This window comes from Haemaphysalis longicornis, unplaced genomic scaffold, assembly GCF_048455015.1.
Source record: "Haemaphysalis longicornis isolate Haplotype H1 unplaced genomic scaffold, Haemaphysalis longicornis Haplotype H1 scaffold_1, whole genome shotgun sequence".
In the NCBI taxonomy this organism is placed as follows: domain Eukaryota; kingdom Metazoa; phylum Arthropoda; class Arachnida; order Ixodida; family Ixodidae; genus Haemaphysalis; species Haemaphysalis longicornis.
Genome location: NW_027526203.1, coordinates 174,004,175 through 174,018,271, shown reverse-complemented (window position 1 = coordinate 174,018,271; position 14,097 = coordinate 174,004,175). Strand labels below are relative to the sequence as shown.

The window sequence follows — 14,097 nt, the reverse complement described above, 5'->3', positions numbered from 1 at the left end:
GGCGTGGGATTACTATGGGTGCATTCGGCAAGCACTGTATAGTAATGAGGGGCAATCTCGATGATTCAAGGTGGTCTAAATCGGTGCATACTGCCAGGGATGACTTCTGGGGCAGAAACTGGGAGCTCACTTAACACCTGGAGAGAAAACTTCGGTCTACCCAATGAGCCTTTGAAATATGGAGGGATAAAAGAGAAGCATCTAAAGTTAGGGAACAAACTCGAGTAAAAGACATCTCTATATATAGCTCTAAGAGATAGAGAAGTTTACTTGGGCTGGGTGTGTAATGCAGAAAACGTAACGGGAGCCGTAGGGGTAATGGAAAGGCTTCTGAGACATGGGACTAAAAGTAGGGGAAGGAAAGTCGATAGTCAGATAAAATCAGATTTTGAGGCAAGGAGTGGGTTCGGTCATTGCTGGATAGCAGATAGGAGTGGTTATGCACCTATCCTCGGTATTCAATGGCGTGGAATGCATGCAGGCAACCAAGTGTGCGCCGCCATATCTGTGGCCAAGCGTCTGTTGCTAGGCGACGTTGTGCGCACGGCCTGCAGATCAGGCACCCCTCTTCCCCTCCATGCAAACGTGTGAGTGCGCCCACGGCCTCCGCAGTCGGCGTCCGGCGGCGCACTCGTTACGTCAGGCTCCGCGGGATGGCGGAACTTGTCCGTGCTAACCACAGCTGTGAAACACATGACTGTGTTTCACGTTACGGACTCTTCGCCGAACGCAAAGTATTGCGTCAAGTTCAGTGTGAGTGCGATTAATAACATCTCTGTTGGCGCCACAGTTTACAATCGGATTGGAACGGAGCAGATGATGCACGCCGGTGTCTTTTTTTTCTTCGGCGTGCGGTCGCAGTGGCCCAGGCTGCGCCGTGTCCGTGGCGCATCGGCCATGTCTGTGGCTGTTTCCAGTGTTGCCAAGAGAAGAAATTGACCGCTAAACTTTTCAACGAATACCGTCTATAGGAGAGGCTTTCATCCTGCAATGGGCATAAATGTGGTGGTGATCAGTCGTTTTCCAGAAAGGAGTGCGAGAAATTGAAGGTTAGCTGAATGTCGTGATCATGTATTTACAAGCCTTTCATAAGTTCTCTCTTCTTATTGCAGGGTGCCGACTTTTCAAGGGCAATTTTTCCTAGAAAGCTGAGTGTGAGACATTTCGTGCCAACATTTTTTTGCCTGTTTACGTATTCTTTGCCTTACACTGAGACTTCTGGCACAAAATGTGATTTCTGTGTGGTATTTTGCCAAAAGTTAGAAATAACATTCTTTCCCTATAATAACAATGTTTGTATAATGCATCAACGATCTCAAACAGCATGCTGTTTTGAAGTGTACTACATCTGCGCAGGCTGGTGTTTGATAAAAGAGGGGTGTGTGGCTGCTCCTATAATTTGGTTTATGGTAGATGAGTCCCATTTCATTTGACAGGAAAGCGAAACAGCATATACGTAATCTTGTGTATTTCTTGCTTTAAAATTTATTTTGCTTTGCGCAAATATGATGTTTCAATGAATAGTGCTGTTGGGCTAGTTGGTACATACTGAACGGGAGGCTTAGCGCAAAGAAGACGAGGACGGTGGCAGACAAGGCTCGCCTATTTTTGTCCTTTGTCTTTGCTATGAGCCTCCCATTTCAAATATGGTTTGGCTGTGGCTTCTTCCAGTTGTAGGTGCAGACATGTATTTGAAAGTTTCTTCAAGTTTAAGTTCAAGTTTATTGTACCAGGAAGAAATATTGATTTGATTGATTGTAGGGTTTAACGCGCCGATGTAACGCAGGCGATGAGGAGCACCGTAGTGGAGGGCTACGGATTAATTTTGACCACCTGGGGATCTTTAACGTGCGGTGAAATTTCGTACACACGGGCGTTTTTGCTTTTCGCCTCCATCAGAAAAGCGACCGCCGCGGCCGGGAATCGAACCCGCGACCTTGTGCTCACCAAAAAGAAATACATGTGTGTGGAAGTATACAAGCGGGACCCCAGAACTCAGATATGGGTTGTAAAAGGGGTCCCTCCGATATATGAGGTATTAATATTTATGAGCATTTTAAACAAAACATTCATTCTCCTTGTACAGACAGTTGCTACAAAGATTTGTAGAATAAATGCATAACAACGCAACAAATGACAGTCGCTTTGAAATAAAAAAAACAATTCACTAGCTCTTTTGTCTAGTACCATGGAGTGCAGCTTACTGTGTGAGTGCATTTATCCTGTTCCACCTAAACAGTGGTACTGTGTGGCCCCCTGCCATGCTTACCCTGGTGCAGTCTCAAAACAACCATTGCTTTTCTCAAAGTATTTGGCCTGGTGTAAAGGGGACACTGCGCAGTGTTACACATAGCAGAAAAATAAGATTTAGCGCAACGAAAGACACTGACGGTGAAAAGGACAAGACGGGCGCTATCATTGTCCGTGTCTTTCGTTGCGCTAAATCTTATTTCTGTAATATGGACCTACTTTCCCAGCAACACGCCTTACCGTCTTCCACATAGCGTTTCCTTTTTCAAGTGCTGCAAGGTGTATCTAGGCTTTCATTATGTGTGAGTGTTTTCCTCTAGTGTTGAGGGAAACAAGGTTAGTCTTTGAGCATGCGTTGCCTCTTCCTTTGCCTGTTTCAGAGGAACATCAGGGAGCCAGCATGCTGGTTGTGTGGAAATGCTGCCTCTCACCGGCAGCCGCCCGAGCGTCAGTGAAGGCCTTTGCGGCGGGGCCGGCCCCTCTGCGATGGCAGGCAGTGACACAGAAGACGGTGGGCATGTCGACGCGGGCACGGTCCTCCCGCTTCCAGGCGGCCACGGCCAAGCGCCGCACCCTTCGCGAAATCATCATGGCCCCCGCTGGTGACTCAGGTGAGCAGCACTGTTTGCCCAAGGCGGCTCTGCCTGCTAGCCTTGGCCGAGTCTGAAGGACGAGCTGAAGCAGAGGATTGGGTTGGCTAGGTGTGGTGCCTCGGGCTACTCGGGTCATTTAGTTCGTTGCTTGGACGTAAAACAGGCCACTGTAGTTGTAGCCCATTAATGGTGATAGCATTTCGTTTCACTAGCATCGCCACGAAAAAATAGCATCGCCACCTTCTCCATGATCTGGCTTCACAGCCACAAGCACAGAAGGCACAAGCACTTCTGCTGTTGTGCCAGCATTGTGAGAAGTAAAAAAAAAACTGCTAAAGGCGTGTACAAATCCAACTTCAACTCCGTATCCGAATGTGAATGAGAAGTGAATTATATCTTTCCGTTTAAAGGAGCCGTGAAAACAAAATACAAGTTTGGTTTATTAAAAAGGTTGCTTTGTCCTGATAAAAATAATACCGATTTCATCGCAAACTTCCAAAAAATAACGGAAATAATAAAGAAAACGTGTGGAGCTGTGGCGACTCGCTAGTCAGTTTCCGGAAACTTTTCTATGACGTCACAGAATCTTGTTTGGGCGATTGACGGCGGCCGAACTAATCAATCGCCAGGACACACAAATGGATGATTGTAGTGGGGCCATTAGTTCCGTTTGATCGAATCATTTGAATGCTAATGTGCGCCTAACCCACTAAAAATTATGTTTTTAGTGCTGGCCCATATGACGTCACTCGTGCCGATAACACGTCACTGTGGCGCGAAATTTGAAAGTTCTTAAGTATTTATTGCGTTTTTATCGGTTAAAAAACGTCTTTCGTGGCCGGAATGGAGCTGAGTGAGGTACTGAAGCACAACTCTTTAAAGTTAAACCAAGTTGTATTTTCGCTTCATGGACCCTTTAAGTTCAAATTCTCATGCTTCTGTTGCAATAATGAAGTCCAGTGAGAGCACTTCTAAATATACCGTGCATCGTCTGTTTGCCTCCAAGTGTAGCATTTTATTTTGCGTGTCCTGATTTGTTTTCCTGTTTGCACTTCATTTGTTTACGGATGTACGCACAGCACACCTTGCAATGCATCTGGAGTCTTGATTAGCTAATGAGAGTTGTACAGCGTATTGCAAGGGGGGCAAGAAAGGTGGCAATAGCTAATGTGGAAACACATTTCTAACTTTTGTTACTTACACTCCTTCTGGGGTTTGAATACCACCTGCAGTGCAGTGATTCCATTTGTGTTTGTCTGTAGTTCCAAAGTAATTAGATATGATTGGTACGAGTGTGCCAGATGAATACACGGCAGTATACTGCACCAAGCAGAGCACGAGAGGCTTGTCTGCGAAAGTTATACTAGTTTGAAGCTGCTAATGCACAGCACCTCTAGTGGCTGGGAACTTAGCTTTGAACTAGCCTGACTGTTCATTTTTTTTTAAGCTGAATTGTGCTCTTGGGTTAGCTTATAGTTAGCTTGCTAGCTTGTGCTATTGTGCTATTGGGTTGGCTTGTTAGCTTATAGTAGCAGACAGTCGTATCTATTGTTCTAATGCAAATGAGTAAACAAGTCATGTGTTTGGCCACTATCATGAATCTATAGATATGCACAGTTTCATTAAACTGGGTATGTTTATAAGTGGCTGTAACCATTTCTGGCAAGGTATTTTTTGTAGTCTGAGCTGTTCCAGTTAGCCTTGTTGTGTTGCATGAAGAAGTGACCAAGGGAAGGGCTTGCTGTGTGAATATTTCCAAACTTGTTTTACACTGTCTGGAATGTGGAGGGGGGCCCCTATTAATCCCTCCCTGTGCAAATCTTGCTGTGGGAGAGATCCTTTTCTGCCTTTTGTTTTCTGATCACTGCACACGACACAGTATTTGCTGTTGTGGCTTTTCTCAGTTTTTCAATGGGAGTCTGATGAAATGGTCTGCTAACTTCCTTTTCTTTCTACCAAACCTTGACAGGGCAGTGCAGTTTGTTTTGGTGAAGTGCATAGTCACTCTTGTGTTTTTTTTCCATAGTGCCTAGCTAACAGAGTGCCCATCTTGCTCAACACCAAAGCGCTGCAAGGGAGACCCCACACATGTAAAATGTAAATCAAACTGGTGTACCAATAACTTCAAGCAAAAGAGAATTTCTTTGACAGTGTGTTGTATGCTGGCAGCCGGCATCTCCTTTCTTTATCTGGGGGTAGGGGATGTCTAGAAAGGCTCCATGAAACTTAAGTGTGGCCCTTGATGTTAAAAGTAGTGTAAAGCAGGCCCGAAAGAATTGCAGTGTTTCAGTGGGGTTCAATATCGCATAGTCAAAAGGCTATGATTTGTTGCACAGTAAGGAACTCTCATTCAGCGAAAGATAACATTTGTTTACGAAGCTGTTCAGAACATTCACTGTATGTGACAAAACAATTGAAGCAAAGGAAATTATCTGAATGTCTTGTCGGGCAACGCTTGTCCACTAATCAGTTCAGCTAATATGGACAAATGACGAGAATGGGTTCGTTGCGGTTTGAAAATGGTGTTAATTTCTTGTTTTTATTGATTGCTGGCATGTGGTATTGTACGGTGGCAGAAAATGGGTGGGACTCGTTCTAAATTACCCATTTTAATACGCATCAAATTGCATTTGGCTATTAATGGCAAATGTGCAAAACTCCTTTAGTCTGGGTGTATAGAAATGCTTCTAACTGCAGGGTCAAAGTAATATTTGTATTGTGTTAGGCAATTGTGGGGATGTGAACGCCATCATTCTCTAGACATGCACGCACAGAACGGTGGTACGTGAGGGGGCTAGGGAAATGTGTTAGGGACACTGTAGGGAGGCTCATTTAAAACGACGATGGCGATCTAACATTTGGAGCGAATACCTTGACAGGCCACACGAGAGTGAGACAGTCCATCCTCATCGGAATTCTTTGTTCCAATTGTTGTGGCCTGTTCTCTCCTCCTCCTCCACACCCCATGCAGCATTCACTGTGGGGAAGGGTGTGCTGGCAGGGGCCTCGGCCTTTGGCGTGGGAGCCCTGTGCTACTATGGACTCGGCATGTCCAGTGAGGCAGGAGCCTTCGAGAAGTCCATGTGAGTACTCACTGGAGCAGCTGGTATGACCACCCATCCTGCAAGAGCTTGGGAACCGTCGTGTGTTTTGCTTTCATAACGTGATAAACTTTCACATTAGCATTTATTCAATGGATGGTTTTATTCTGTGCTCACTCCCTTCCCTTGGGAGCGTTGTTTGTGGCATTCCAGTGGAAAGAAGGTGGTCACCCTAAGAGCAATCCTGGGAATTTTCTCCCTCTTGCTTTCTTTCCCCGTAGCTTGTTTGCTGTACGTGTGTGCGTGCTCGCTTTGAAAACTACTGCCACCACCCAGCATCACTGAGGCGTTGCTTAAAGTTCAGTCCCTTACACGTTGCACCAAAAAAAGGCACCGTGCAAGCAGGCTTCCAAAGCTTGTCAAAGCAGGCTCCCCCTCCCTTTTTTTTGTCATTTCTTATAATGCTGCATATGAAGGCTTTCCACCTCCAGAACATGTTTTTGCTCGCTGCCTGTGCAATAAAATGCACAAATGGCTGAACTGCCTTGCTCTTGTGTGTTTGTCTCAAGTGAGCAGCATTGCTCCACTGTAACCCATTGTTTGAGGTTTCGCTGTGCCATTTGTGCGAGTTGTGGATGCATGCTGCCTCAGCTTGCCGGCCGTGTTCGTGTGGGTGGGTAACTTGGGGCCATGTGCAGGATGTGGCCCGAGTACGTGCGGCAGAGGGTGCGCGACACCTACACCTACTTTGGAGGCAGCATTGTGATCACGGCAGCGTCAGCCCTGGCCGTCAGCCGAAACCCGGCCATGCTCAACCTGGTCATGCGCAACTCGTGGCTGGTAAGCACACCTGCTGGGAGGCCCTGCTGCCAAGCCCCAGACTGTGGGTTTTGTTTCTGGCTGTTCTGATTAGGCAGTGTATGAGATTTCTTCACACGTTGGATAACACCAGGGGTCCAATTACTCTGCCACACTACTGCACCTTTCACGAATTAGTTTAATGTTGTGTGCAAAGGTGCCAGCAATCGTGTCTGTCGACCTTGGTGGTGTGGGCAGCCGTTGCGACAGAGCCATTGCACCGGGTGTTTGCGCACAATGTCGGGTGCTGCTTGACTGCTGGGTGATCTCCTGAACTACGAGTGCAGTTGTGTGTGATGCTATCATGGGCCATCTGTAAGCTCCATGCAACTTTGTCTGCCTTAGTGGCAAGAGCATTGAACCCTCTTTTCTAATCTAAGCCAGTGCATGGAACAAATCGAGTATGTATTATTGCTGAAAGTGAAAAGTTGACTACTGTATGTACTTGCATCATGAACCCCCCCCCCCCTCCTTTTTCTTCCTTGAGGAATTGAAGCATATTTGGAAACTTTTGTTAACCGAGAAGCAGCTCTTTGCTGACTTTTTTTTGTATGATGAATGATGAATATGGACTTAGTTCCTTGTGTTCTACATGCAAAGTCTCTGTTCTGTCACTGTGTGGAACTAGTAACATTGCCGGGAAATGAGGACGGAACATTTTTGCAGGAGAACTCTATTAGAGCGAACTCTGGAAAAAGAAACAGAAAGAGTAATGAGTTTTTTTTTCTTTTTTTTTTCCTGAACCTTCTACTTGGAGTCATACATGGGAATCTACTTTACAGTGCCTAAAGTCTCCTGTATGTTGAGTTATTCAGTGCGCAGCTAGCCTGCCCTGAAAGGGACCATGCAGACAAAACACAAGTTTGGTTAATTCGAAAGATTGCCTCATTAGAATCACACTGACACCACTTTTAAAGAAAACATTGCTCAAGTAAGCTATATAATTAAGAAAAAAAAGGAAATGGCCATGCGACTCACTAGCTAATTTCCCGCACTAGAACATATGATGTCGTATTCCCTGTCGTGCGATGTGCTGAGACCGGCAAAAGCAAACGCTAGTTAGGCAGGGCTATAAGCTTGGCGAACGAGGTGTTTTTACCTACATGTAATGCATATTGATTTTATGGCAGTAAGAATGGTGGGGTAAACACTCGAAAAAATTACGAAATTACACGTAAGCATAGAGGCACCAGTGCGTACTGCTGTTTGTACTGTGCGCACTATGCTTGTTATAGTTGCACAGCAGTGTGGAGCTTTGGTGTTGTCTCGGACAGCAGTGGCCAATTAGCGTACAACATTATCTTCGTGACCCTTTTTGTCGAGCATACCCCATGTTTCATGAAACGATTACTACCTACCGCACAAAAACAAGCCAGGTGCAAATCTGGTCAAAAACAAAGCAAAGGCGAACAGCGGTGCGAAGCAGTATGGTGGCGGCATCTAGGAGGACTGACGGCAAACAAGGCGTCCCTGTCCACTGCAGACTAAACAGTGCACTTGAAATTACTTGAACACCCGACCTTGTGATGTCATGGCAGACGTCACTAAACACACAAATTTGGCAGGAGAATAAAAATTTTAACCTAAATTGATTAATTTCTGAGTGAATAAAGAATCACTTATTGCTGGACAAGTGCTGGGTGCACTGTAAAACAGCAGATCTTTTGAATAAAACAAACTTGTATTTTGTCTGCATGCCCCCTTTAAGGGCATCACCTTGAAAGGGGAAGTGTTGTGGGTGCTGCGTACTCGGGGAAAGTTGAATGGAAGTTCTTTGGCCCCCAGCAATGGTCGGCAAGCAGTCTGCAGTCAGCCAAACAGGGCAAAACCGAGGCCCAGGTCTTGTGCGTCCCCCCATTTAAGCCCCTCCATGTCGTCATGCAGGCCATCGGGGCCAGCTTTGCGGCCATGATCGGGACGGGCATGGTTGCCCGCTCGCTGCCTTACAAGGAGGGCCTGGGCGCCAAGCAGGCGGCCTGGGCAGTGCACTGTGGTGTCATGGGTGCCCTGGTGGCCCCCCTTTGCCTGCTGGGTGGGCCCATCATGGTGCGCGCCGCCTGCTACACGGCCGGTGTGGTGTCGGGCCTGTCTGCCGTGGCAGCCTGCGCTCCCAGTGAGAAATTCCTCAGCATGGGTGGACCCCTTGCCATCGGACTGGGATTCGTCTTTGCCTCCTCGCTGGGTACGTGGCCTTCCCTGAGCTGTGGGGTGCTGCCTCCTGTGGGCGCGTTTCGGGGGGCCCGAGAAAGCTGTGGTTGAGGGGAGTCGCACCTATGGAAGGCAATGTTGGTGTTTATCAAAAGAGCATATCGACAGATTCTAGCTGCACAGAAGAGGACACTGTTGTGCTTCAGCCCATTGGTGGCAAGGGCACAAATGGATTCTCCTTATGCCAACAGTAGAGTGGACAAAATGTTCACGTGCTGGGAAATTTCATTGCTCCGCATCCCTGGGCAGTACCCTTTACAGAAAGACAGTGGAGCTCTTCGATTTACAGTCTCGGACTCACCGCGGACTCCCCGAGAAGCCGTCCAACATTCGATTTTCCCATGTATTCCTATGGCTTCAGGGAATCCTCGGACTACCCGCGGACTATCCGCGGTGAGTCCGAGAGTGTAAATCGAAGAGCCCCAGTGAGGCCAAAACAGATCATTGAGACTATTTAGGCGTGGTAAATGTCAGTGATGAAGCAAATTTTAATTCTGGAAGAAAGAAAAAAACTTTACACTGCTGGCAAAAACAAACCTCTTTCCAGTGAATGCCTGCCCAGCACTCCTCCTTTTAAAGCAGATACATGCACGAGAGAGCGAGAAACTCGGATACATTTGTAGTATAGTGAAGCCTAGGCTCTATGACATCTTTTATGCAACGAATAACTTTTCTGACAGTTTGGTGAGGTCCCATCAAACTTTGCATGCATCAAACTTTGCACATGAGAGAGAGAGAGAGAGAGAGAGAGAGAGAGAGAGAGAGAGAGAGAGAGAGAGAGAGAGAGAGAGAGAGAGAGAGAGAGAGAGAGAGAGAGAGAGAGAGAGAGAGAGAGAGAGAGAGAGAGAGAGAGAGATTTGTAGTAGAGTGAAGCCTAGGCTGTATGAAATCTTTTATGCAGTGACTATGATTTTTCTGACAATTTGGTGAGGACCCATCAAGCTTTCTCTGAAAATAATGTACACTAAACCTTGTTATAACGTATCAGAATATAACGAAATAATGGATGTAACGAAGTAAATGAAGTTCCCCTTGAAATCTCCATAAAGACCCATGCATTGGAAACCTCGTTGTAACGAAGTAAAATTGACTTGTCTCTGGATATAACGAACTAAATTAGTCTCCCCCCAGAAAAAAGCCTTACCAGTGTACGTGAAGTAATCCTCGGAGTTCGTCACTGGTTTGGCGCGGCTGTCCATGCCACACACGGCCGAATGAGCCTGCCTCCTCGCTCAGCCAGCGGGGCAGAGCGAGTGGGCTGGCAGGCCACGTGACGGCAGTGAGAAGCGGCGCAAGGTGGCTTCCCTGAACCCCAATGCCTAAGCTGTCACTATGGAGGAGGAGACGACAGACGAGTTGTCACAGATGTCACCTGACAAACGATTATGCTGTGGTCTCCCATGCACACACGTCGAACGTGTGTGCATGGGAGACCACGAACGACAACATGTCTAACGGGCAACAAAATAGGCTGTGTGTGCGTTCAGTAAGCAAAATATTTGTCTTCTATTAAATTTCCATCGCATGCGTGGTCACATAGCGGTGCAGTGGGCCACGAGGTGGTTTCCTTCTGTGCATGATTATAGTTGTGCACCCAGCTGCGCATACATTGCCGTAAACTGTTATAATTGATATAACGAAATAATAGATATGACGAAATAATTACCGCTCCCCTTCAACTTTGTTATAACGAGGTTTGAGTGTATTAAAACTTCAGGTTGTATGATGCTTAATTCTCTGCATCCTGCTTCAAACGACTGTTCACGAGTGTTGCAGGCTACCTGGTTAATGTCGAGCAGATTGTGACCAAATACTGGTAACGAGCTGCATGGCATTGCTGCAGCTTTCTTAGCCATGCCCTCATTCCATCCCAGGATTCGTTACTGATGCATTGTAACCTCATTGGCACAGAGCTTTGTTTTCCTCCACCACTGTCAGCACTACATGCATGCCGTCTGTCACGCTGAGCTGGCTCATAGCTTTCGCGTACACTTGATGAGTTTGCGAACGCCGCTGAAACTGATGTTGCAGACTGTAACCCCATGCAGATATCATAGGGCACTTCCATTGCCGTCAGCAGTTTGCTTCCATCCATATGCTCTGGGGCTGCAAAACAGTCTCAGTGTAATCAATTTTAAGCAACCTAAGCACGATCTGTTGATCTGTGCTAGCCACATTCCAGCTCACCAAGGCTAGGCAACTCTTCCGCAATGCATGCTTAGTCCAGTGCCTGCCCAAAGCGGAAAAAAGTCTACAAGGGGAAATGGGGCGCAAAACTTAGGAGTGAAACATGTGGGGTGAGGAGAAAGAGCACTGAAGCCACGCGTGTAGGGAAAGTACACTTTTGACCGAGTAGCCAGCCAGTCATTGTCACATCGTGTCAATCAGTGAGGTTACTGTGTTGCTGTGAAATGCCATTGCTTGCTCACAGCTCTTTAAGCAGCATCCAGTGGTGCTTCGTCTCCTTTGGCATGGGTTTATTGCTTCTCCGCTGTGTGCAAGAAGGTGACTGCTATCAAATTATCCTAGCTGGCCGAACAGTTGAATTCATTTATGTGGCTGCTGTAGGATTTCTTTATGTTACAAATAATAATAAAAAAAGTACACTGCTGGTATTTAAACACCTCCCCTCCTAATGTACGAAGGTGACTCGCCAGTATGCAGGCCTAACTCTAGGGGTTTAACCTTCAGGGTGATGGGTGATTCCAGAGAGAAGATTGCACTTTCAACAAATAAAAAAGGAAGCTCGAGAAAGTATCGTCCACAGTTAGCATGGCCTTTCCCATAGGACAACAAAAGGGGTGAAAAAGTAGCTGGTAAATTGCCACTACTTCGTCTGTTTTCCTTAATAGCTGTGTCTTTAAAGTTGCACGACTTTTATTGGAGAAAACAGTGTTTTGGATGCACCAAAATTGTTTAGTTTTTCTGGTCTGTTTAAAGTATGAAACATTTTTTTGCACATGGGTAATAATTTAACTCACCGAACTGGTTCAGGCTTGCAAACCGGTTTGTGAACTGGTTCGGGTTGTGATTTAGTCGAACGGACTCTGAATTGGAGCGAAATGAATTTACCCGAACCTGAACCATAACTGAACCGTGTTTTTTTTCCCCGGTTCAACTTACTGGTTTAAGTGCGGTTTTTTGGCTGGTTGGCTGATCGGTCGGTGCAGCTGGAGCAATTGTTTTATAGTCGCAAGAAACAAACGAACAAAAAAAAGATGGGCTCAGCCATCCTACGCAGCGGGAACTCCCTGCTCTGCTCTAACTTGGACATACAAAAGAAAAAATAGGCACCGTTTAGTTCACGGGTTCCCTTTGCACTCACGTGATAACCGCACGTGCCCTTGCCTTTGGGGCACCTCTGAAGCTAGTGAACCCTTGCGCACCTGTTGGAACTTTGTGCAACAGCCCTTTCCCTTTTCGAGCATCTAGAGATGGCGAGCTGCGACGCCGAAGGTTTCCACCGTTTGTTATGCTGATGCACCGCTTCGGCATTGCAAACAGGGCGGGAAAAAGTCCGGCTTACATTGTTACCACATTGTCTGGCCGGTATAAGCCGGGCTTTTACCCTCCCTGCGGCATCCATTAAAACGCAGACATGCTTCCTCGAAACATAAACAAAAAGTAAGTTGAAGTCATGCTCCCCGTTCGCAAGACTGTGCAGCAGTGTCCAATGTAAAAAGAAAAGAAAAGAAAAAAAACGAAATGAAGACTATGCCTTTGTTTGTAAGTGGTGTTCGTTAGAGTGATGATAAACAAAGAACAATTGAAATGTAGTTTGTGATGTGGTTGGATTCCTGCATGTTTTGTTTATAGTGCGGTACCGCTTATAGTCCAGATTTTCACGGCTCCCATGACGTATGTTATAAGTGGTCTACACTAGTTTAAATTGAAGTTCTTCACTACCCTGTTATGCGAGACTGTATGCTATTGGTATAATTGGTGTTAATCAGGTTACACGTCAGTGTGACTGTACTGTGTGATCTTGAGACAATAGTTCCATTGCAGTCACAAGTGGTGCATTCTGGTCAGGAATTGCTTCACTCCCTGCATGCAGCAAAAAGGAGCCTTGTGGTCGAGTAACAGCGCTGTAGCATATCACTGCAGGCTCAACTAATTGCCCTCATGGAGGGAAGGCAGACTAGAATGTACACTCCTTGAAATGTCTTTTACCACCACCATACAGGCACGATGTTCCTGCCCCCCACCACCGCCCTGGGTGCTGGCCTTTACTCCCTGAGCATGTACGGTGGTTTGGTGCTGTTTGGTGGCTTCCTGCTCTACGACACTCAGCGCATTGTGAAGATGGCCGAGACCTACCCGCTGTATGCCGCCCGGCCCTATGACCCCGTCAATGCGTGAGTGCCTGTTGTCATTCCCCCCTGAGGTGACATGCATAAGGAGGAGCACCAAGTGACAAGGGAGGCACCTCGAATGGATACCAAGATGCCGACCTCGTTTAATGTATTGTAGGGAGAGCTTTCCTGCTACAAATATGCTATCGCAAAGTGTGCAGGCGATATAGAAATAGTGCCTGTGGCGGCATTTGGGGCAGCCAGAGGGTAAGTAGTCTGTCAACGTGAGACCTTGTAAAGCCTTGGTTGTGTGCATCCATGTTTGAAAGTGTGTGTGTGTGCAGTCCTCTTCGTTTGGTGTGCGTTCGAAGTTTGCTTCTGACAGCTTGCCTGTGTCGTGCACGTGACGCGCATCACGTATGTTAGGCTGCATTGCGCGTACGTGACCTGCTAGACTGCACATTCCAGGCGTCGGCTCTTCCGCACTTTGCTTATGTTAGCCCCAAGTTATGCCTCTACAGTCGGCTCCCGCTACAACGAAATTGATGGGACAGGCGAAAATTTTCGTCGAAGCGAAAATTCATTGAGGCGAGATCTGCCCCAACACAGCACGGCATTGCCCTTCCGTGGTGTGTTGGGCCAGATTTCGCAGATTTCGGGACAGATTTCAATGAAAAAATAGCCCGTATATTATCTGCATCATTGACAGCACAATACAATGTTTAGAAAAAGGGGTGACTCGCAATAACGTCGTGTTTATTCAGATAACAAACATACCTATGGTTATCTGTTTTTTACCTGCACGTAAAGAGTGCGTTACAGAGGAGGGGGGTTGAAGAAATGCAGCTGCTA

At 46.7% G+C, this 14,097-nt stretch overlaps 1 protein-coding gene across 3 annotated transcripts in view; it reads left to right on the top strand.

Moving 5' to 3' along the window:
- Positions 1 to 14,097, top strand: part of LOC144139453 (growth hormone-inducible transmembrane protein-like) — a 30,055-nt gene that overhangs the window by 1,164 nt on the left and 14,794 nt on the right. For 2 of the 3 annotated variants that reach the window (XM_077671791.1, XM_077671804.1), the window contains exons 2-6: positions 2,631 to 2,861; positions 5,815 to 5,926; positions 6,583 to 6,724; positions 8,627 to 8,924; positions 13,137 to 13,308. In XM_077671791.1, the coding sequence (XP_077527917.1) occupies positions 2,651 to 2,861; positions 5,815 to 5,926; positions 6,583 to 6,724; positions 8,627 to 8,924; positions 13,137 to 13,308 (935 nt within the window). In that variant the 5' untranslated portion in view covers positions 2,631 to 2,650. Of the gene's footprint in view, positions 1 to 1,112; positions 1,155 to 2,630; positions 2,862 to 5,814; positions 5,927 to 6,582; positions 6,725 to 8,626; positions 8,925 to 13,136; positions 13,309 to 14,097 lie in introns of all 3 variants that reach the window. The other variant, XM_077671798.1, reaches the window with a different exon arrangement.